The sequence below is a fragment of the Fusarium redolens genome (genome assembly GCF_020744475.1).
Source record: "Fusarium redolens strain MPI-CAGE-AT-0023 chromosome Unknown BKA55scaffold_40, whole genome shotgun sequence".
NCBI lineage: Eukaryota > Fungi > Ascomycota > Sordariomycetes > Hypocreales > Nectriaceae > Fusarium > Fusarium redolens.
Genome location: NW_025763703.1, coordinates 16,880 through 38,252, shown reverse-complemented (window position 1 = coordinate 38,252; position 21,373 = coordinate 16,880). Strand labels below are relative to the sequence as shown.

General features: G+C 37.1%; 6 protein-coding genes across 6 annotated transcripts; 3 read left to right on the top strand and 3 right to left on the bottom strand.

Moving 5' to 3' along the window:
- Nucleotides 1-1,453: 1,453 nt before the first annotated feature.
- On the bottom strand, nt 1,454-1,630 carry BKA55DRAFT_530912 (uncharacterized protein; the record flags this gene model as incomplete). Its single annotated transcript, XM_046189179.1, has 1 exon — nt 1,454-1,630. A coding segment is annotated over one exon (177 nt), but the record flags the coding sequence as incomplete, so codon positions are not given.
- Nucleotides 1,631-6,821: 5,191 nt separating this feature from the next.
- On the top strand, nt 6,822-7,542 carry BKA55DRAFT_722774 (uncharacterized protein). The gene is made up of 3 exons (XM_046201035.1): nt 6,822-7,022; nt 7,088-7,399; nt 7,451-7,542. Exons 1-2 carry the CDS (start codon nt 6,888-6,890, stop codon nt 7,346-7,348), a joined length of 396 nt encoding a protein of 131 aa, XP_046040879.1. The 5' UTR covers nt 6,822-6,887; the 3' UTR covers nt 7,349-7,399; nt 7,451-7,542.
- Nucleotides 7,543-7,686: 144 nt separating this feature from the next.
- On the bottom strand, nt 7,687-9,026 carry BKA55DRAFT_681896 (uncharacterized protein). Its single transcript, XM_046198277.1, has 3 exons — nt 8,875-9,026; nt 8,588-8,817; nt 7,687-8,529 (listed from the first exon to the last, which is right to left on the bottom strand). The coding sequence occupies exons 1-3, from the start codon at nt 8,910-8,912 to the stop codon at nt 7,895-7,897; spliced, it is 903 nt and encodes a 300-aa protein (XP_046040878.1). The 5' UTR covers nt 8,913-9,026; the 3' UTR covers nt 7,687-7,894.
- A 293-nt stretch (nt 9,027-9,319) lies between these two features.
- Nucleotides 9,320-10,406, top strand: BKA55DRAFT_722770 (uncharacterized protein). The gene is given in 2 exon segments (XM_046201034.1): nt 9,320-10,195; nt 10,214-10,406. The coding sequence occupies 1 exon segment, from the start codon at nt 9,762-9,764 to the stop codon at nt 9,936-9,938; it is 177 nt and encodes a 58-aa protein (XP_046040877.1). The 5' UTR covers nt 9,320-9,761; the 3' UTR covers nt 9,939-10,195; nt 10,214-10,406.
- Nucleotides 10,407-12,557: 2,151 nt separating this feature from the next.
- BKA55DRAFT_587282 (uncharacterized protein) lies at nt 12,558-13,625 on the bottom strand. Its single transcript, XM_046194638.1, has one exon. The coding sequence runs from the start codon at nt 13,269-13,271 to the stop codon at nt 12,849-12,851; it is 423 nt and encodes a 140-aa protein (XP_046040876.1). The 5' UTR covers nt 13,272-13,625; the 3' UTR covers nt 12,558-12,848.
- Nucleotides 13,626-16,928: 3,303 nt separating this feature from the next.
- Nucleotides 16,929-17,102, top strand: BKA55DRAFT_530890 (uncharacterized protein; the record flags this gene model as incomplete). Its single annotated transcript, XM_046189178.1, has 1 exon — nt 16,929-17,102. A coding segment is annotated over one exon (174 nt), but the record flags the coding sequence as incomplete, so codon positions are not given.
- Between the last annotated feature and the right edge of the window lie 4,271 nt (nt 17,103-21,373).

The following is a 21,373-nucleotide window of genomic DNA, read 5'->3' as shown; positions in this document are numbered from 1 at the left end:
TATTATTTAAAGTTATTATTAATTTAGTAAAATCTTCTTAAGCTTAAGTAATACTTTATCTTTAATTATCTTTATCTCTATTAATTTATTAATATTATCTTTCTAGCCTTAATACTATAAAAGCTATTATTATATTATTTTTCTTAATAATAGTATTAGCTAGATTACTCTTTATTTATAACTATAATAAAGGCAGATAACTTAAAATAATATAAATTATAAGAACTTATTACCTAATATATTAATAATTACCTTATATATAATATAGTAATCCTATTTAAGTAAAAGTAATATATATTAGATTTCCTAAATTATAAGTTTTTAGGGATATCTAGGTCTTAGATAATTATCTAGTTTCTTATTATCTAGTATTAAACTATCCTTATAATAGATAATAGTAAATACTTCACGTTATATGCGATATTATAATATAACCTTCCTGTCTCTATATTGCAAATAATAAGAGCTTTAGCTACTAGACTTAGCTCCTGTTTAGGGGGGCAATTAGCATATATTTATGCTAGGATTCCTTAACTTAGACTTTCTATTTATTATAGTTATAGACAGTTAAAGATATAGAGTCTATTGCGTGGCGAGGTAGTGGATTACGCTGCGGTGTGTTCTGATACATTTCGACATTTATTTTAGCATAAACACTATTATATAACTCGCCCACAACTATTGCAATTCTACATCAATCTGCAATAAAACTAAATTAATAAAGAGAAAATCTTTAGAAGAAACTATTATTTAAAAATAGATTAATTTAGTAACTAGAAAGCCCGACTTTATACTCTTTATTACATTATTAAGAAAGCTACAGACAAGCTAAGGGTATTATATTTTAATTAAGACTTTATAACTAAGATAGTCCTATTTACTAGTAGCTAGGATATAAATACTATATAAGGAACTATATAATCTCTTAATATCTTATATAATCTAACCTTATTTCATAATCTCTTAATAAAGGGCAAAATTAAAATATAGGAAATAAGAAAATATTATTTTTATCTTATAATAAAAAGATATATTAAGGGAAAAATATATAGCTAGTTATTAATTATATTATCTTTATTCTTAAGTAAATACTATGCCTCTTATTGGCTTAAATATTTATAGAAAGCCTTATTGCCTTCTAGCTGCTGTATTAGTTATCCCTTAGCAGTCTAGTATTATTATCCTCCTTGCTTATAAATCCATTCTTATAGACGCTAGTAATACTACCTATGCCATAGCTGCTTAATGTCTGCTTAGTATTAATATAAATTTCTTATATAGTATAAATAGCTATCCGTACTTGTAAATCTAAATATAAATATTAGCTAGTAAACTTATCTATATTGCGTATTATCTCTTAATTATAATTAGTAGTAATTGCCCTATTTGGCATTTCCTATAGTTTAATAGAAACTATATTTAATATATTATTAATCTCCTTTATTAATATCCTTTAATTCTTACTAATAGAAGTAAAGCTTTTATTTAGGAGTCTAGTATATCCTTTCTTAGTATAGCTAAAAGCACTTTTAGAGATAATACTATAATTGCGTTTTTTAGTAACCTTACTTATTAAATTAGCTATAGATATCTCGATTTTAAGCTTAATAATATAGGCAAAGGGATAGAACTATATATAACTAAAGCTGCTATTAGTGTTATTATTTATACTTAATTATATACTTAACTTATATAAATATATTATTTAAACTTATTATAAAAATAATTAAAATATCTATATTAAAAGAGAATCTAATAATATATATATTAAATTTTATTAGATTTCTATACTTTATTAGGCTATATATTACTAAGTTATATTAAATAATTTTAGTAAAATAAAAGTTTACTACTTTATTAATAATTAGATAAATTACCTTCTTAATATAGTTCTATTACGTATTAATTTAAATATATCTCTTTAAAATTTATAAATAAGTAAGAATCTAAATATTATAAACTAAAATATTTATAGCAGTAATTAAAACTATAATACCAACTTTAAGATAATAGGTATGTTTTTTATCTATAAGAAGGATAACATAATAGTTAATAATAATTTAAAGGAAGAATTAGACTTAGCTAGATTAGCATTAATAATTAGTTTTATAAGGATAATTAAAGCATACTTAAAAGGCCTATATAATAATTACTAAGATTAGTATTTATTATAAAAAAGACTTTAAAAAGGCAGATATATAAATAGTAAAATAAAATGCAAAACTAGGGATATTAAAGTATTAATACTTTAAAATCTATAAATAGGAATTAAGCCTAACCTAGGAGGTATATAGCCTTTTAAGTATAACTAATAGATAATACTAAAGATAACGCAGATAAGAATCTCTAGCTATATTATCTAAATATAAATATTATAAAATATATTAAGGTAATACCTCTTATAAATATACTTTATTTGCTTTATAATAATCTAGGTTATAACCTAGCTAAAGCTAATTATAAAGCCCTAGGTAAGTAAGGTAATAACTATATTATCTTTAGTAACTTCTTAAAGTATATAATATAGAGAGAGAAGGGTAATTATAATAGATTAGGTAAGAACATAGTAGTAATAGAAATAGATTATAACTCTAGTAAATATTTAATTAAAAGGCACTAGCGGCCTATATATTATAATAATAAAACTTAGCTCTATATTTATATATATAACTTTAGGCTATTATATAATATAATATTCTTAAGAGCTAGTAGGCTTATAACTTACTATATAAAGAGCACTATAGCTATTATTATAATACCTTTCTATAAGTTATTTATAAGGCATAGAGATAGCTAAAGCTTATTAGCTTATATTATTCTTACTAGTCTACTGCCTAAGTTATAGCGGTCCTTTCTTATTTAGCTTAAAGATACCCTATTATATTCCTTTGGCATATTCTATTAGCTCCCCTAGCCGCATAGATAATAAGGTTTACAAGAAATAAATTCAGCGCCACTAGTAAGGGGAATTACAGGGAATATTATATTATAAAGGCATATATTCTTATAATAGTAGAGGATAGGCAAATCGGTTTAAGATAGCATGCTTTCAAGACCCTAGATTAATATTATAAAGTAAGTTCAGCCGTTATATCGCTAGATATAAGTTAGATTTCCTATTAATCAATTGCAGGGCTCTTAATTAGTGCTAGTTTATCCCATATTCGTAAGCTTAGCACACAGACACCAAAAACCTAATCCGGTGGCGTAGTACGTTGTGTCACCAATGTGGCGCCGTCGCACCCGTAGTTCTAACTGGCGCCCGCACTCCAAGTACAGATTTCGCATATTTTAAGACCCATACAAGTAGAACGTTTGCAGTGGCGGAGCAGGTAGCACAAAGCTAGGTCTATCCCATCAAGTGCTAACTGACGCCAGGTACTGTCAGACATTACGTGTATTCGGTCCATTGATGCAGATTCGTGTATTCATCTTGTGTTGCGTCAAAATCTGCTCCTTGGAGGCTTTACTGTTTACGTGCGCAATCTTAGATGACACCTGCTTGCATGTGACAACCCAGCACCTGTTCAACAGAGATGCATGGCTGCAGCCAATTAGCGAGCTGCTAAGAAAGTTTTGACCCAATCAGAAACCGCACCCTATCGGTATTTCTTTTTACTACATAATTTGCGTGTGAAATTAGTACCAGCAATTTTCCGAGTTACATAGAGAGAGAGACATTGCACTCATAGCAACCTGATCTCGAGTACCTCCTTTTGCCTCTATTTCCGGACACCCGTCCTAATGCTTCTCTCACCCGCGGAGGGCTGCTACAAGCTACACAAGGGGAATTGGAACCGCACTTCCTTCGACTATGCTCTTGCCATGGAATCAAATCCAAATCAAATCTATCCAAATCAAATCAAATCGCGATGTCCAGATTTATTTGGATATCTGGCTATTTGGATAAGCCCCACTGCTGTGATCTGGCCCAATCACTGCCGGTCATTACGTCCCTGCCTACCTCACGGCGCCTGTCCTCCATCCCGCATTTCGCTGGTCGACTGCCGAGTCACAATGGGCTGATCATCCGGACTGGTTAATCAGAGGAAAGGCAGCAGTGCAAGAGCTATGGGAGGAGTATCAAAACCTCTCCGTCGAGCAGGGTGCGCTACCGGAGCAGCCAACTATTGCAAGGAAGGCAACGGAGCTTGATGACTCTATGACCTCAATCAGGAAGCTCAGTACTCAGCCTGCGCCTTCGCCGTCTGCCATAGGCGATAAGTATGCAGAGTGGGTGGCCACAACCGATCCAGGCGATTGATCTCTTTTCAATCCCGGCCATATCATCCGAGCCAGAGCGGATATTCAGCCTCGCCGGGCAGATAGTCAGGGCAGGGAGAGGGCGTCTCAATGCGGATCTCATAGGAGCCGCTCAATGCATATCGTTTTGGAAGAAAAGTGGAGTCATCCAGATATCCAAATAAGATCCAAATCGATATAAATCAAATCAAATCAAATCAAATCAAATCAAATCGCCAATTTCAGTATACAAATCAAATCAAATTAGACCCCCGATTTGATTTGATTTATTTGTTTGCAAGCCTGTCCCCGGGGTACATGCAGACGTGCATGCAGCGTAGAGGTCCTCAGGAGTAACTACCATAGTAATATGAGAGTGTTCTGAGTCCTCAGAGTCGCTGGTATCCATCATGACGACGGCGTCCGTCGTAGATGATGGGTTTTGGCTGCACGGGCTCCTCTGTTCAGATTGGCGGGAGTGTGGATCCCCAGATCGAAGGGATCCGAAGCAGCGGGCGGGTTCGTCGTAGACGAAGCCATCGCCGCTGCTTGCGACTGCGCAGAGCGAAGGTTGGAGTGTGTGGTGTGCACTTGTTAAGGAATTAGGTGTAGATAAGACCACTTTCTTAACACTGTTGGAAAATCCGGGGACCCCCCTTCCCTTCAGGGTTTAGACTGTTAGTCTGAAAGTCTTAGATTTAAAGTTCAAAGTCCTAGATAAAATTATCTAGAGATATAAACCCGAGAAGAACTCTCATCTCAATAATAGAACAATCAAGTTTCGTAAAAACATATATATTTTCACTCAGCACTACTGCGCAATATAAACAACACGGGCTCGACAACGATACACGCTGGAACTCATATTTTCTTCTGCTCGATGCCGCTCTTGATAAGGAGGATCATATCAAGTGGTTTCAGGACAAGTACTACGACGCCCTTGTGGACGACTACTTAGCACCACAGGATTGGCAAAACCTTCGCGAGACGCGCAACTTCTTACAGCCGTTTTGGAAGATAACTCTCCTTACTGAGGGGTATCGTTCAACGCTCGATCGTACATTATTTACGATGGACGTCCTTCACAAGCATTACCAGGAAGCATTCAACAAATACAAGATGAACCAACAGCTACTTGGTCCAGTACTGACGAGCTGGCATGTCTTCGACAAATACTACCAGCTCTCCGATGAGAGCCCGGCATACGCTGCAGCGCTTATTCTCCATCCATCCCGAGGAAAGGCTCATATACAGAAAAATTGGCCAAAGGCATGGCATAAGAAGATCTTTACAGGGGTGAAGACGTTGTGGGAAGACGAATACAAGAACCTGCCAACCGTTTATACTACTCCTTCCATTGTTCCGGCACTGGAACTGGACGAGTATGACCTGCTTGCACAGGAGCTTAATGTCTTTGGCACAGAGCCCGACGTTGACGAATACGAAACCTACACCACCCAGCCGCCCATTCCAATCGACTGCTCCCCCCTTATCTGGTGGCTCCGCAATGAGCAGAAGGAGCGCTTTCCCCGACTGTCAAAGATGGCAATAGACATTCTCTCAATACCCGCCAAGTCTGCTGACCCTGAGCGTACATTCTCTGGAGCATGGCGTACAATTTCGTAGGATCGAATGCTCCTTGGAGCATCGACAATTGAAAAGGGGGAGTGCCTGAAGAGCTGGATTCGCAGCGGTATAACGGCAGGGCTACAAGTAGACGAGGTTGAACAATATGAGTACATGGCAGAGGAGGGAAGCACCAGCGCTCTAGAGGAAAATGTCGGCCCTTGACCGGTTTGACGTCATTTGCCGTATGGGCAATATATGGTTTAGTTCGCCATACGAGAATAAATCATACACCATAAACCATTCAGGTCCGTATTGCGTATGGCGTATGGTTAGAAAGCCTGGGAGCAGTCATTGCGTGGATATTCAGACGGTATGATTGCCAGTGTAGTTATGATGTATAAGGAGAGAAAGCAAGAAGTGGAACGATGAACTTGCTTTTTCCATTTTCATTATTTTGCACGAGGAAAACCATCATAATATAACCGTCCAGTTGGCTCGGGAGCCCAGCACATCGGCTTCGGGGAAGATATGTCCGCATCGTAAGTATTAGTCATCGTATCAAATACATGCGGAGATTCGCCGTTATGGCGGACCACGTTAAATCTTTGAGCTTCCGGGAGACTCGGTCCCTCCACTCGGCAGTTTCAATGAGCCAAGATCTGGCAGCCAACTGACCCTGCGGCAGGTTGATTGAATGGCGGGAGCTGCATCGAGTCAGTAGGCATGTAATCATAAAGCACGACATTCCATGCTGGATATTGTTCTTGACCCTTATCAGACTATTCTGTTTTTCGGGCAGACTCATTACTCCGAGTCATGATTAGTGATCCGATCCATGATTAGTGATCTAGTCTAGTCCACATTTCCCGCGACTTAATGGGGATCCACCCAAGATCAAGACAATCATAGTGGTAATGAATAACCTTTATGCTTATATTGCAAGGTATACTATCAAGTCAAATATCTTTCCTAAATTTCTTATATCTAATCAATAATCAATGCTACTCTAGGATATTGGCGTCCTCCAAGCCGTGCTTGACGAGCACCAGATTGTGATCGTCATCTCAACGCTAGCAATGCAAATCATTGGTGACGGAAAGTCCCAGATTAATCTTATTGAGGCAGCTGAGAAGAGCAGTTTCGACGGAGCGATCCGTGGCCAGCACCTGGGCTGTCCGAACCCCTGCAGAGCAAGCCCCTCAAAGCCCCAAGTGCAGATATCACACTGCTAACACCATCTTTGCTAGGCACCTAGCTCCTACCCCATGGATTTCAGCACAACGAATCGTACGCAACGCTTGAAAAGACGGGGCTCGAATGGACCACCTTCAACTTGAGTTGGTTCCTCGAGTACTATTCAATGCCGCATGTAGACACATATATCCTGCAGACGACATTCGTTGTGGACATGGCCAACAAGTTTGCCTCCATCCCCGGGGACGGTAATCAGATGATCTTCACATGCACAAGGGACGTAGCGAAATTTGTTGTTGCGGCGCTCGACCTGCCAAATGAGAGCGCGACACATATGTCATAGGCGACAAGATGACCTTGGAGGATTTCATTAAGCTTGTTGAAGAAGCCAAATGTAGGCACCCATTACTATATGGCCCGTAACCCTAACTCTAACCCTGGCAAGACAAACAGAAAAAAAAGGCAAGTGAATAATTGCCGCTTTATAACTTCCATTAAGCATCATATTAGAATTTATTCATCGCTATCCATATGCCACAATATGCAGATAAGGGAGTTGTAAGTAACGGGTGCGTGCATTCTGTACTTAACATAAGCTTCTCACTGCCTCTGAGTGTCCACTTGCAACTACACAGAGCATCTAAATTGTTTTAGGGGAGGACTTGGGGCGTCGGCGTCATCCTACACTTTTCATACATAAAATTCTAGCTAGAACTGCTCTAAAGAGTGATGAGCTAGGAGTCCTCTCAATCCCCTCTCAAAACAGTAAAGTATACAGGGTTTTTAACAAATAATTAGAAATATAAGTAATAAATGCAACCCAGCGGCCAAAATGGCTAAAACTAAGCATAGCTCTAAAAACATCAGATCTTCACCCTTCTAACGTACCCTATACTTGGGCCTTCTTCTTGGCCACCTCCTGGCCTCGCTTGTACACACTCGCCTGAGTCTCCTTGTTATCTAATCCAGCTGCCTTAACCAAGGTACTGTCAAAAACAGTCCTAGGTCCCAATACATTCAGCAGCCATACTAAAGATGCATTAGTACCTTTCCAGAGGAAAGATTGTTTTCCACCAACGATTTCGCCAACCACCTCACGAGCGAATTGCTCCGGCGGCATTGTTTTATCTAAATGAGTGGTTGTTCTTTGTTTGACAGCGGCCTCCGCGTCATGGTAGATGCTATTGGCTCCAAAATTGATGTTGTCGGTCGCCATTAGGGGGGTAGATACTTCTCCCATGTGGAGCGTTACGACCCTTAGGCCCAGTGGGCGAACCTCAAGTCGAAGAGTGTCCGAGTAGGCTACTACCGCCGCCTTAGTCGCATTGTAAGCGGAGGAGAAGGGGCTTGGGAGGCGCGCTAGAACCGAGGCAACATTGACGATAGTTGGCGCGTAGTTTTGGGAAACAGAGACGAGGAGAAGGGGGGTGAAGGCCGTAACCACTTCCATCAGTCCAAATACATTCGTGTCGAACAGGCGGCGAACACGAGTAGGATCGGCCTCAACGGCAGGCGCTTCGTACACTCAAAAACAGCTGTTAGTACTCGACAGAATGAATCCCGGAGAGAACGGGCGACTTACAGGCACCGGCGTTATTGAAGAGAATATCCAGAGAGCCTCCTGTGCGAGTCGCTATCTCAGTCTTGAGGTTGGCGATGCTTTCAGGCTTGGTCACATCGAGAGTGAGGGTCTCAATGCCCTTCTCAGTCAAGTTACCAAGTGTCTTGAGTGAACGCGCGGTGGCGAAGACACGGAAGCCTTTGGCAGCAAACTCTAAAGCTAATGCATTGCCGGCGCCGCCCTGGGAACACCTAATAATGGAAAGTTAGAAGACAAAGGCAGCACAGTACAGGGTCTTGGATGCGCACCCAGTGATTAGAATTGATCGTTTTAATGAGTTGGACATAGTTTACAGACAGTAATAGAGCTGGTGTAGAAGACTGGCCACCTCTTCGCCTGTATACGCTGCTCTTAATAACTTTTTTCTTTAGGAGTGGCGGGTAGGAAAAAGTATATTACTAATGATCTCGAAAAGTCCGCACGGCCGGGGATGGCAACGCTCGGGCGTATCCGGACCCATTTTGATATTGAAGTCCGTGTCTCGGCGAGATAGTTACCCCGTAAACAGCAGATAGCAGGCTAAGAAAGGTAGTTACAATAGTGGCTTCAGCAGAAATGTGGTTAGCGTTCATAACGGATTAGTCAACAACCACCATCGCCATACTAGCAGGAATTATTACTGTGCACATAAATTCTCGGCGTCTAGCAACCTCTACAGCCAAATTCCTCATCTCTTCTTCCTAGCATTATTATCATGGCTAACATGAAAGCTCTCGTCTCTAACCAAAGCATCATCACCAGGCTCATAAACGTCTCGCATGCTAAGGCCTTCAGTAGCCAGGGTGGCCATATCTAGGACAATATAACTATTCCTACTATTTCCTCTAATAAATTTCTCATCGAAGTTAAGACTATGGCCCTTAACTTGATAGATTTTAAGCATCTAGATGCTATCTCTCCCCCCCATTCTATTATTAGATGTAATTATATAGGTATTATTTATTAAGTAGGCGACTCTACTAAAGGCAAATAGAAGGTTGGTAATTGCATGGCCGGCGCTATCTACAGCAGCCTATACCTTGATAAAGGCACTTTTGCTAAGTACTTAAAGACCTATGCAGATTTGGCCTAGAAAGTTCCTGATAGCATTAGTAATATAGATATAACTATATATAGAATCTCTATTATAACTACTATGCTTATCCTTAATATTTATTATAGGCTCCCTTTTATTACTATTAAACCTATAACTCCTAAGAATAAAACTATCTTTATTTATATAAGAGTAACTAGTATTAGATTATATTATATTAAGGTTATAAAGGCTGCTAGATATATAGTTATTATAACTGCCTCGCCCTGTTTATTCTAGTTAGTAAAGGAATATAATACTAATACTATCTTTAACTATAAGTTACTAACCATTATAGCAGATATTATTAAAAAGTATCTTAAGATTATAAAGGCGGTAGATTGCTTCTCTAAGGGCAAGTTAATATCTATTTATGCTGCGGTACTTAAGCCTAGTAGTAGTAAGGTAGTTATGCTATTACCTAATAGCAAATCTAGCACTCCTAGCATAACTTATAATCTTATAATGTTATATATGGCTTTTGGGCACCCCTTTTAGTAGCTACCCCTAATTAGCCCTAAGTTTAAAGCCAGGCTATAAGATTATACTGCCCTTATTCGCTTTTATGAAATTCTGCTATAAATTATATATATCTTAAAGCCCATCCCGACTATTGTGCTGAAGAACGGCTTTGATGGCGTGCTGGAAGGGTTGAATAAATTGCAGGCAGGACAGGTAACAGGAGGCAAACAGGTTATCAGGTTTAATATAGAAGAGTGATGAAGGTATTCCCTGCAGCCCCTGCGAGTGCTGAGGGCAAATGGCTCTCTGGGGCAGCGGCCTTGGATTCATTTTGTTTCTGCTCCTGGCGTGATTAGGCGTCTTCTGAGTAACCGTCAATCCATAACTTGTCGCAACTGAACTGCATTATACTAAAGGTGGCCTGCCGTACCAGCCAATATTCCGATATCTAGAGCTGCCTACGAACGGGTAGGATTGCAAACGGGTTTTGCTTAGACAACTACTTTGCCCACCTAAATTTTGCCTTCCAAGAGCTTCAAGTATATGGCGCCCAGCCCAGTGACCATACATGGGCACTTTCGTTCGTTCGTTCGTTCGTTCGTTCGTTCGTTCGTTCGTTCGTTCCGTTTAAAACGTTTATGCATGTTAAATCGTTTAACCGTTTAAGGGCATCCTAAAACCGTTTGAACGGTTAAACGATTTTCTAGCCCTGTCCTGGTAACAGGTCATTGATCGTGCGATTAGAAAGAAGGACAGAATCCAGTCCTTCATGTCTGATCATGAAGAGGCCATCGGAGACAATCGGCTATTAGTTGGAGATTGGGAGTTGCTAGGCAAAGCACATACGTTTCTTCAGCCATTTGCTTCAGCAGCATTGTATGCAGAGGGAGATGACTCGTCTATCTCACAATCGTTGATGCTGATGGATATGTTACTCCATTACGAAGAACAACAGGTACCCTTCGATCTATCCACATCAAGTCGATTACTAACATTGTATCAGAAGATATATCAGTCGGATGAACACTCCGACGAACGGATGGTTCGAGCCATCGATATAGGATGGTTTATCCTCTCTAAATACTACCGCCTAACTGACGAGGTTCCCGTATATGCCGCCGCTCTCCTCCTTGATCCCCGTAAACGCATCGCGTATATCAAGCAGAACTGGCCAAAGGAATGGCATGAAGATACTATTGCCTCGGCCACAGCATTCTGGCAAAAGGAATTTAATTACAAGCAACCTAGCGACCATCCCTCCACCCCCACGTTGATGCCACCACCGCTAGCAAAGAAGCTAAATCAACTCGCGATACTATCAAAGAAGCTGGAGGTTAGGACTATTAACGCGAGTGTTAGGGATGATTTCACTAGCTTCATCAACGTTGATGCAACAGATATCCCTCCGGATTATACGCCTTTGGAGTAGTGGTGTCAACCACAGCAGAGAAAGCAGTATCGGAAACTTAGCCGCACGGCTATTTGCATTCTTTCTATCCCAGCAGAGTCATCAGAGCCGGAGAGGACGTTTTCTAGGGCAAGAAGAACATGTTCATGGGATAGATTACGAGTCACATGCAAAACCGTCGAGATAATTAAATATACGGGCAATTAGTTGCATCAAGGACTCATACGGCCTTTGCATGAGAATGAGATGGGTCTAATCGGAATCCCACGGCCGGAGGGTGACTCTCAGGACGTTGACGATGACAGTGGGCATTATTTTGACTGGTATTAGAGCAGGCGCGGTGGATATTTCTTACCGTCATAAATCGTTCATTCGTTCATTTAAATCGTTTATTCGTTCGTTTAACCGTTTGCAATATTTTTGAACCGTTCAAACGTTTGAGGAAACATTCGACCGTTTAAACGGTTTGCCCATGTATGCGAATGGCGTTGGATTCAGTTACAAGGACTGTCACTAATATTTGACTTGACATCTAGTCGAGGCTATCGGTTACGCAGGGCTTGCTGCTGCCACGAATGCGACAGATCAGCTCGGACCGTATATCGTGTAATCTGTTCTTCTGCTAGACCCACCCTCACTATTCGCCGGTTCTATCTACATGACCCTTGGACGCCTCATCCGAGGCCTCGGAACTACGGCAATTTCTTGCTCAATTGTCAGGGTCACAGTCATGACAAAGCTTTTCGACTGGGGCGATGTTGTGTCATTCCTCGTCCAGGCTACGGGTGCCGGCATGACCGCCTCAGGAGGTTGCTCGATGGCTGATTCAGGGCGGTGGGTTGTGATTGCGGGATTGGTTATTTAAATCGTCTTTTTCAGTGCCCATGAAGGGGACTTGAGTCGCCTACGGCCAATGGACGGACGATACACACACACACACACACACACACACACACACACTCAATTTTAGATCAGTTGTCAACGTTGAAGCCATCGAGAAGGATTGACTCCGTCAACATAAAGATCAAGTTGAATTGATTGTATTGATGCTTGATCTTGACAGCACCCATCCTAAAATATCGTCGATCCCATGCTCACAGAGCTAGGATACATAAGGTTTACTATGTTCCCCCTTTTCCCGTAGCACCATCTATCCCCAAAAATAGGTATCGGAGTTTGCAATCATTTCTGGTCGTGTAACTAGCCTTCCGTCCTACCTCCTAACCAGAAAGAAAATATCCAGCCCTTCCGAGAGGCTTTCGCCCGATACATTTGTTCCTTTAGTGAATATAAGAAGGATCATCCAAGCACTTGGTAACATCGACGTCCAGGTCCGCGATAGGGACCTTCTTGCAGCCTTGGATTCTGAAGCTCTTCATATAGGAGCCTTCCTTGCTGGTGCTCTTCTTGTACCATTCCTTGGGAGAGCCGGCCGTCGCACTGCCAAGTTTGTCACCAGTGCAACCAGGCTTGCTGTGGATTGTAATCGAGCAGCGAGTCCAGGCAGCGCTGCAAAAAGTGAAGGATCCAACGCGCTCCCTTGTGATTTGATCAGGGATAGAGTAGCAGTTGTTGTCCGCGACCATACTCTTAAAGTGCATGTGTTTGCCCTTTTGGTAATCTTCGGTCCACACGGTGAAGCTCCATGCGTCGGCGCCGATAAGGGCCATGGAGGAGAAGGCGAGGATAGAAGAAATCTTCATTTTGAGAGTGGTAAAGGTTCAAGGACAAGGGTGTTAAAAGGAGTTGGGTGGATGGGTAAGAAAAGAGGCAGTATGCATGAAGACAAGTGACGTCCTTTATATCTCTTCTTTGCTTCATCGGCCTGCGTACTGCGTTTAGAATAACTCGATTCCTAACTTTGTAGCGACAATATTCGACGTAAGACCTTGACTTGATTCAGTTGATTCTTGAGCGGATTCGGAACTAACAACAGGAAACCGTTATGCCTTCCCAGTTATTTGGTGATAATACGGGACAACTTTAAGTCCCTAATCCTGTCACCGCTCAATACCCATGTTCTATGGATAGTTTAATGGCCCACACTTTTGTTATACCATTTTATTTTATTTCGGAAGGTAGTAGTAACGATACAAACGCTATAAACATTTCCCCCACTTAGTGCTATGAGCAGCTCGTTAGCTCCATGCTTGAGATCCTATCGTGACCCAAAGAGCATCATGGAAGACCTTTTGTGAGTTTACTAACCCAGTCTATGGTGAACTCGAGTAAAATTGGTTTTGTGACCCCAGAAAACAGGGCGCTCGGGCTGCTCATAGCACTAAGTGGGGAAAATACTTAGAGTTTGCTTTGTTACTACTACCTTCCGAAATAAAATAAAATGGTATAACAAAAGTGTGGGCCAACCTTCCTTCAGCCGACGCAGCCGCCATTCAGTCTCGCCTACGGCACGTCAAATACCTTGTTATCGATGACAAGAGCATGCGACGGCTTCCAGTCTAAAAGCCCATTATGGACCGCCTATTTCCCACACTGGAAAGACCTTATCGCTAGCCACCCTAGGCACTACAACACCGAAACTTTATTGTCACACCAAGTTTTAGTTTGACCTTGGTACCAGTCTAATTAAGGCAGGTGGTCCAGTCCAAGGCCTCTGGACTGCTGGGCGGTTCAGTCCAGTAGTTGGGTCGGTGACGACCAGCGAATCCCCGCTGTTGTATGTTTTTGCCTCGATCGACAAGGTCGCTAGAAACTCAATATCTTCTACTTTTGGACCTTCGGTTACCCAAGTCCAATGATGATCGACATGCCCTTATCGTGTCACTATTATTGGTTGTGAAACCCCCCTATTCGGGTCAAGTCACCGGTATCTAGCGGTTCCACTATGGAGTACTAAGGGCCCGATCGACAGGAAAGATCTACCTGAGTCTATCTTTTAGGGAGTGAACTACGATAGCAGGGGACGATCGCTCGGCAGTTCAGATCCAAATGGTACTCAAGGCGATAATTAGGCAGCGGCAGCAATCTTTAAGCTTGTTCAGGCTGAGCGAGAGCAGTTCAACAAGGGTTCACGACATCAGACGAGATCAACTTTTGCTTGCAGTGGTTGATGCTAATAACTACATCCTTATTGTCCGTCCTATTTTCAGTAAAAGAGGAAATTCTATATCTCTTATTAGCTTATACCCCTATTAGTTCCTCTTTTAATAAAAAAGGGATAGTATTTTTAATCCCCTGCTAGTTTTTTTAATTAAAAGTATATAATAAACCTTCTTATTAGCTAGTTTATTTCTTTATTAGAACCTTTATAAATAGCTTTACTTTAATAATATAAAGTAATATTACCTCCTAAATACCTATATATAAATTAATATCTTAATTATATATATTTTATAACTATATTATAGTAATTTAGTAAGGGCTTTATTAATATTAAGATATTTATAACTAAGATTTCTCCTTCCTTAATTAACTCTTAATCTTATTAATTCTCCTACTTTTATTATAAAGTATTAACTACCTTAACTATTTTTAAATATATAGCCTCTAAAGCTTTATAACTACTAGACTAGTAGTTATAATATTAAGTAAAATAAAATAATACTATAACTATAGTATATAGGATAGCCTTACTCATTTTATAATAGACTGCTTAGGATTATTATAGTTATAGTAAGGAAGCCTAAGCTAGTATAAAATAAAGGTTATTTATTAGATTAATAGTATAATATAGCACTTTACAGTCTAGCTATTATAAAAACCTAATTATAAGTTATACTTTATAGTATTAATATTATAGTTAATTAAGCTAGTTTTATATTAACTAAGACTTTATATAGATTTTAATACTAGCTAAATACTTATTAAAAAGATATCTTTTAGCCTTATAAATTTAAAATTATAAATTATTTAAAAAGATATATTAATATATAAAAAAGGTTTATTTATTATATATTTAAAGTTAATTATTGTAAAATATATTAATAATAAAATATATATAACTTATAACTTAAATATAATAAAACTATTATAATTTATTATATATTATATCTAGTTGCCCTTTTATAATATAAGGCTATAAACTCTAACTAAAACTTAAATAAAGGATATAAAGAAGATAAGGATAAGCCTAGTAATTGTAATAATAGAGATAAGTATAAAGATAAAGATAACCATAATAATAGAGCTAATAAGGAATATATTGGTAAGTATAACCAAGTCGAGACTAAGAATTATTTTAATAAAAATAATAAATATTATAATATAAATAATAATAGAGATAAGTTATTTATAAATTTGGCATTTTCTTTTTTATTTGGTTTTTAGTTATACTTATTTAAGGCTATTTTTTAACTTTTAATAATATTTTAAATATACTAGGAACCTACTAGAGATATATCTATATTTACTATTATTTACTATATAGCTATCTTAAGGATTAAGGGACTATTACTTACTTTTTATTTAGCTTATAGCTTATTACCTAGACTAGCTGCCCTTATATAAATTAGGCAGCTTCTGTTTCTTAAGTATATTGTCCTTATTTATACTTATAATACTCTTGACTTTATCTGGCTTAGTTAAGCAGTTTACCTATTATAAAATAAGAAGGAGTACTAGGTAACCTAACTTAAGCTCCTAATAGCTAATTATTTATAATTAATAATAATAAAAAAGTCTTATTATTAGAGTTTTATAAGACTTATTATAAAGCAGTAATAGTAATATAAAAGCAGGTAAATAAGATACTATTAAGATAGTAATTAAATATTAATATTTCTACTACTTAAGATAATTTAATATATTAAAAAGCAGGCTAGTTATTTATTAATAAAATTAAAAATAACTTAATAAATATATAAAAAATATTACTTTATTAGTTATAAAAGTTATTATTTTATAATATACCTTTTATAAAATCTAAATATTAAAATATAAAGACTTATTATAAATATCTTAATACTAGTTTTAAGCTTAATAAGTTTACTTTTATAGTAATTTACTTTAAAGCTAGTTTACCTAGCTAAGGCACTAAGGTAATTAGTATTTAATATCTAAACTTAAAGCTATTTATATATAATATATTTTTCTATAATAAATAAATAATTATCATTATTAGTTATAATAAGGCCTAGGTATCTAACTATTATATATTTTATATTATTTATTATATTCTTATAAATCTTAGCCTTAGCCTCTTAATGTATTTTATTATTATTTAACTAGTTTAAGAATTCTTAGCTAGAAAGATATATATAATATACTATAATAATAAGGAGTTCTTTTTCTTAGACCTTAATAATATAAAAAAGTATCTATTATTTAAGCAAGCTTTAAGTATCTTAAGAAGCAGGACCTAAGACCTAATTATGCCCTAGATATTATTACTATATAGATAAGCTACTTTAGCAATTGCCAAGAGGTACCTAGTAAAGCTAGTTAAGAAGACGAATTTCTACTACCCTTTAAGCGTGGCTAACCTAATTTGCATGTTTGTAACTAGAGCTGGTCATCATCCTCGCATACTGCTAACTATATATACTATTAATCGAGCTCTTCCAGAAAGACTCTAACCAGAGCTCTTAGAGATATATTGCTACTTATCAAATATTTAGCAAGAATAGAGTAGATAATATTACCAAGAATGTTGCCTTTATTTGCAAAAAGAATCTACTGGTATAAACGCCCCTATTGCCCGTAAGATCTATAACAAAAGGTCAGCAGAACCTTACAGCCGAGGCCCAGCGTTAAAGAAAATTAGGATTAACAATACCATTCCCTGTTACGATAATGACCGAACTGAGTTTGCGGAAGGATTCCTCTATAATGCTTAGTATAAGATCCTTATTTGCATCGTATGCGAATCGATAATCTAACCAGGGCAAAAGTCGTTCTATAACTACCTAAATAAATTGCACTGTATTACTAGGCTTGCTTATAAAGCCTTAATAGAATAATTTAATATATATAAACTTTGCTTATTCTAAGAGCTGGCTATCCCTTATAAGAAGGTATAACCGGTTCCAGGATTAACTATTCATACTGCATTTAAGTATAATATCTGCATTAAAACTTCTAAAATGCCACACTTCACATTATCATCAGATAAAGTTAGAGATTATATAATTATACATAAATTAGGGGTTTCACCGATAACAGCAGAGGAATTAGGCATATTCCAGACATGTCATGTCCAAACATTTTCTTCTGCGAAGGGTAAAATTCGATGGTTCGAGATTGAATAGTAAAGTTTTATTTAATTAGATAGGCAGCATTAAATAGAATATGGAGTTACTATGTCCCAGGCTTACAAGACATACCTAATTCGTAGTAAGGTCTGGAGGGACGGTATGGTCTCATCCTGCTTCTAGAAGGCGTACATGCAGGCGACGCAAATATCGCGTACCTTGCCGGGGTGAGCAATCATAGTTTCCGGACATTTAACTATAGCTATGCCGGTAGCACGACCTTAACTATAATAAACTCACTTCACCATGCCTACCGAGCATCGCAAAGCTGGCAGTCTCTATTTCAGATTGATTAAGTGCTCCAGGGTAAGTAATTATATACCATATCAGATACATAAGCGCAAGGGCTATTTAATACTTGTAAGAAGGTATGGTTTTATATAAGACCGGCTGCTAAAGAAGATAGAATTACTGCGGCTGCTTGTAGGTTATATAACGACCCAGAACTACAATTGCATCGCCCTAGTCAGCAGGATGCCATGCTAGCGACTATAGGTCTACATATACCTAAATAGGTTATTATTATTCTTATAACAGGTTTAGGGAAGATATTAGTATTTATAGTTAGAGCTACCCTAGAAGGAGCTAAAATAACTATTTTAATCCTTCCTACTATAGCCCTATATAGTAATATGCTTAAGTGCCTTAATAAGTTGCGCTAAAGTACTATATCTGGCACCCAGGCTGGAAGAAATTAGCCTCTATTGTTATTATATTAGCCGAGGTAGCTTGTATAGAAGCGTTCCTAGAGTACGCCAACTAACTATCCGATAGACAGCACCTAGATTAGATTATAATTAATAAATGCCATCTTACTATTATAGCAAGCTATTACTAATAAAGCATATTGCAGCTAGTATGGTATATACAGCAGATCTGCATGCAGACTATCTGGTTAACGGCAATACTGCCACCAATCTATTAAGAGCTTTTCTTCAAGCACAATAATCTTATCTCTTTGAGCGGCATAAGACTGCCACAGGTCGCTTACCCCGCTTTTTTGCAGGTACCTGCAGGGTACGTAAAGTTCCTGTCAGACAGCTTCTTCTTTCAACACTACCAAAATCATCAAAACCCTTATATAAATTAACATATATAATAAATAAGTATAATATGTAAGTAAGTGTAACACTTTTCTTATACCCTTAAGTTAGAAATTACTATAAAAACATAATAAATTAATTAATTAATTAAAACTACTTACTATACTCTTCCCTAGATATCTTAATTACTACCTAATATATTCTTGCATTATGTCTGGGCTTGCCGCATACACTATATCGCCGAATGCCCGGCCTAACTGACCTTCCTTAACTACTACTTCTCAACGATTCCCCAACTACCTGCGTATCTATATCTATCTAATTAATTGCTTCCCTTGCTTAATCTACTATTATAACCCCTCCTTTCTGTAATCTAGTCCTTTTTGCCCTATAGCGCCGGCTTAGTATCTTATTTGCCTCTTAAAGGTCTCTAACCTTAGCTATTAATAAGATAACCCTATATATAATAGCCTTTATTCCTTTTATAAGATATTAAAGAGCCTTTAAAATTAACTTTAGGGAGCTACTTTAATGCCTTCTGATTTGTTTTTCGAGGTATTTAGACTGAGATTTAGCCTTAAGTATAGTCTTTAGGGTCCTTAAAGCCTATAGGGTTAACGGTTTAGCTGCCTCCTTAACCGGCGTTGGCGTCCGTAGCTGCATATCAAGCTTCAAGATTACATTTTCTAGGTTAAGAGGAATAAGCCTAGCTCCTTTAAATGCCCCCCTGATATTTCTTTCTGTTATAGTGGCCTTGTATGTGGCGTGGAAGGCCGGAAAGAACTTGGTCTTCGAAATGTAGGTAATAGAGCATCTAATTAGATGCTCTATTTCTCGACTATAAGCCTTCTTTAGCATGCTAAAGTACCTGACATTAAGGGGCTAGAGTAGATAAGAGGAATAAGGTAGTATATAAAGCCAGATAATCTTCTTCTCCTTATAATATCTCTTAAACTCGATAGAGTGGTGACTTTTATAGCTATTAAGGATTAGAAGATAATAGTAACTATTTAATTGCTTAGCTATATACTAGTTAAAGTGCTTTAGCTACTTTAGACTAGTCTTATTATTAATCTAGCTATTTTAGGTTATTATAATAGCCTAATTGCCTGGGAGGTTACTATCTTAATACTAATTAGCGAGGTAATATTGGCCTATGCTAATAATAAATGGCTAGATTGCCTAGCCTTCTATATTAATTGCCTGGATAACTGTAATCTATTTCTGGTTTCTAGGCTATATTAATTTCGGCTTTGAATGCCTTTCTAAACCTATAATAACTATCCTGCTTGCAATTATACCTATAAGAAAGCCAGTCTTATTAAAGTTCTAGATATTATCTAATTAAATACTATACTTTATAATTATATTTACTATAAGCTAAAACTAATTGCAGATAAAAGTTAAATCTTTATATTTAGCTCTCTAGTAGTTATATTTATAAAAAAAACATATCTTAAGCTCTTAGTATTATATAATAAAGTTATAAGCCTAGCACTGGCTAACAGGTAGTATATTATAGTTAGTAAGTAATTAATTAGCTATATCTTTTATATTATATAGCTAGGGGGGAAATCCTTATAAATCTAGGTTAAGAATAAAGTAAAGAAGAATCTCTTCCTCTAGATTAGATAGCCGGCGTGATTTTAGGATAGAATCACGTCTTAATTAAATGCCATTCTGATGGCGATGTAAGGTTATATAATTGACCTTATATATATCTGCAGCGTGTTAGACGCTTAGCTTTGGGTTATTTTGAAGGGCCTGAAGGGCAAGAAGCATTCTAGCCTTATAGTTTGGGTCTGATATATCTAGTAGTTAATAAATAAATTAATTAATTGCAAAGTTAGGTGTAGGAGGGAAAAGTGTCACACTTACTTGCATGTCATACTTACTTATTATATATATTAACCTTAATAAGTCTTAATTAAAATAATAAGCTCTTAAGAGATATATATATTAGATAATTATAGCTTTAATAGCCTGCCTTTTATAGTAGCTATTAATAACCCTACTAGTATAATTAATATTCTGCTTAAAGAGGGCTATAGTAATAATTTTTAACCTTTTAATATAAAATATTATAATTTTTAAATTAACCCTTTGCCCTAGCTATTACTTAAATTATTTTAGCTTTTTATACCTATTTCCTTTATATAGTTATAAGTTAGATATATTAAAAACTAGGCTTTTTTTTATATTAATAATAGTATTAAAAATAGCTAAAATACCCCCCTTTTTAACTACTTATGCTTATATACTTAGGAAGGCATTTCTACTTTAATAGCTTATATATAGCTTAGTATCCTTATTTACCTAGGAATTTATAAGGAAATATCCCTTATAGACTATTAGAAGGCCCTTAGCCTAGGAGATTAGCGCCCTCTTTATTTATTTATAAAGTTTATACTATTATAGAAATTTAAGCTAATTATAGAGTATTTCTATACTTTTAATTATACTAATCTTAATATAAGTAATAAAAAGGATTTTTTAAAGACCTTTTAAGTAGCTAAAGAGTAGTTTAAATATATATAAAGGATATCTATTAAG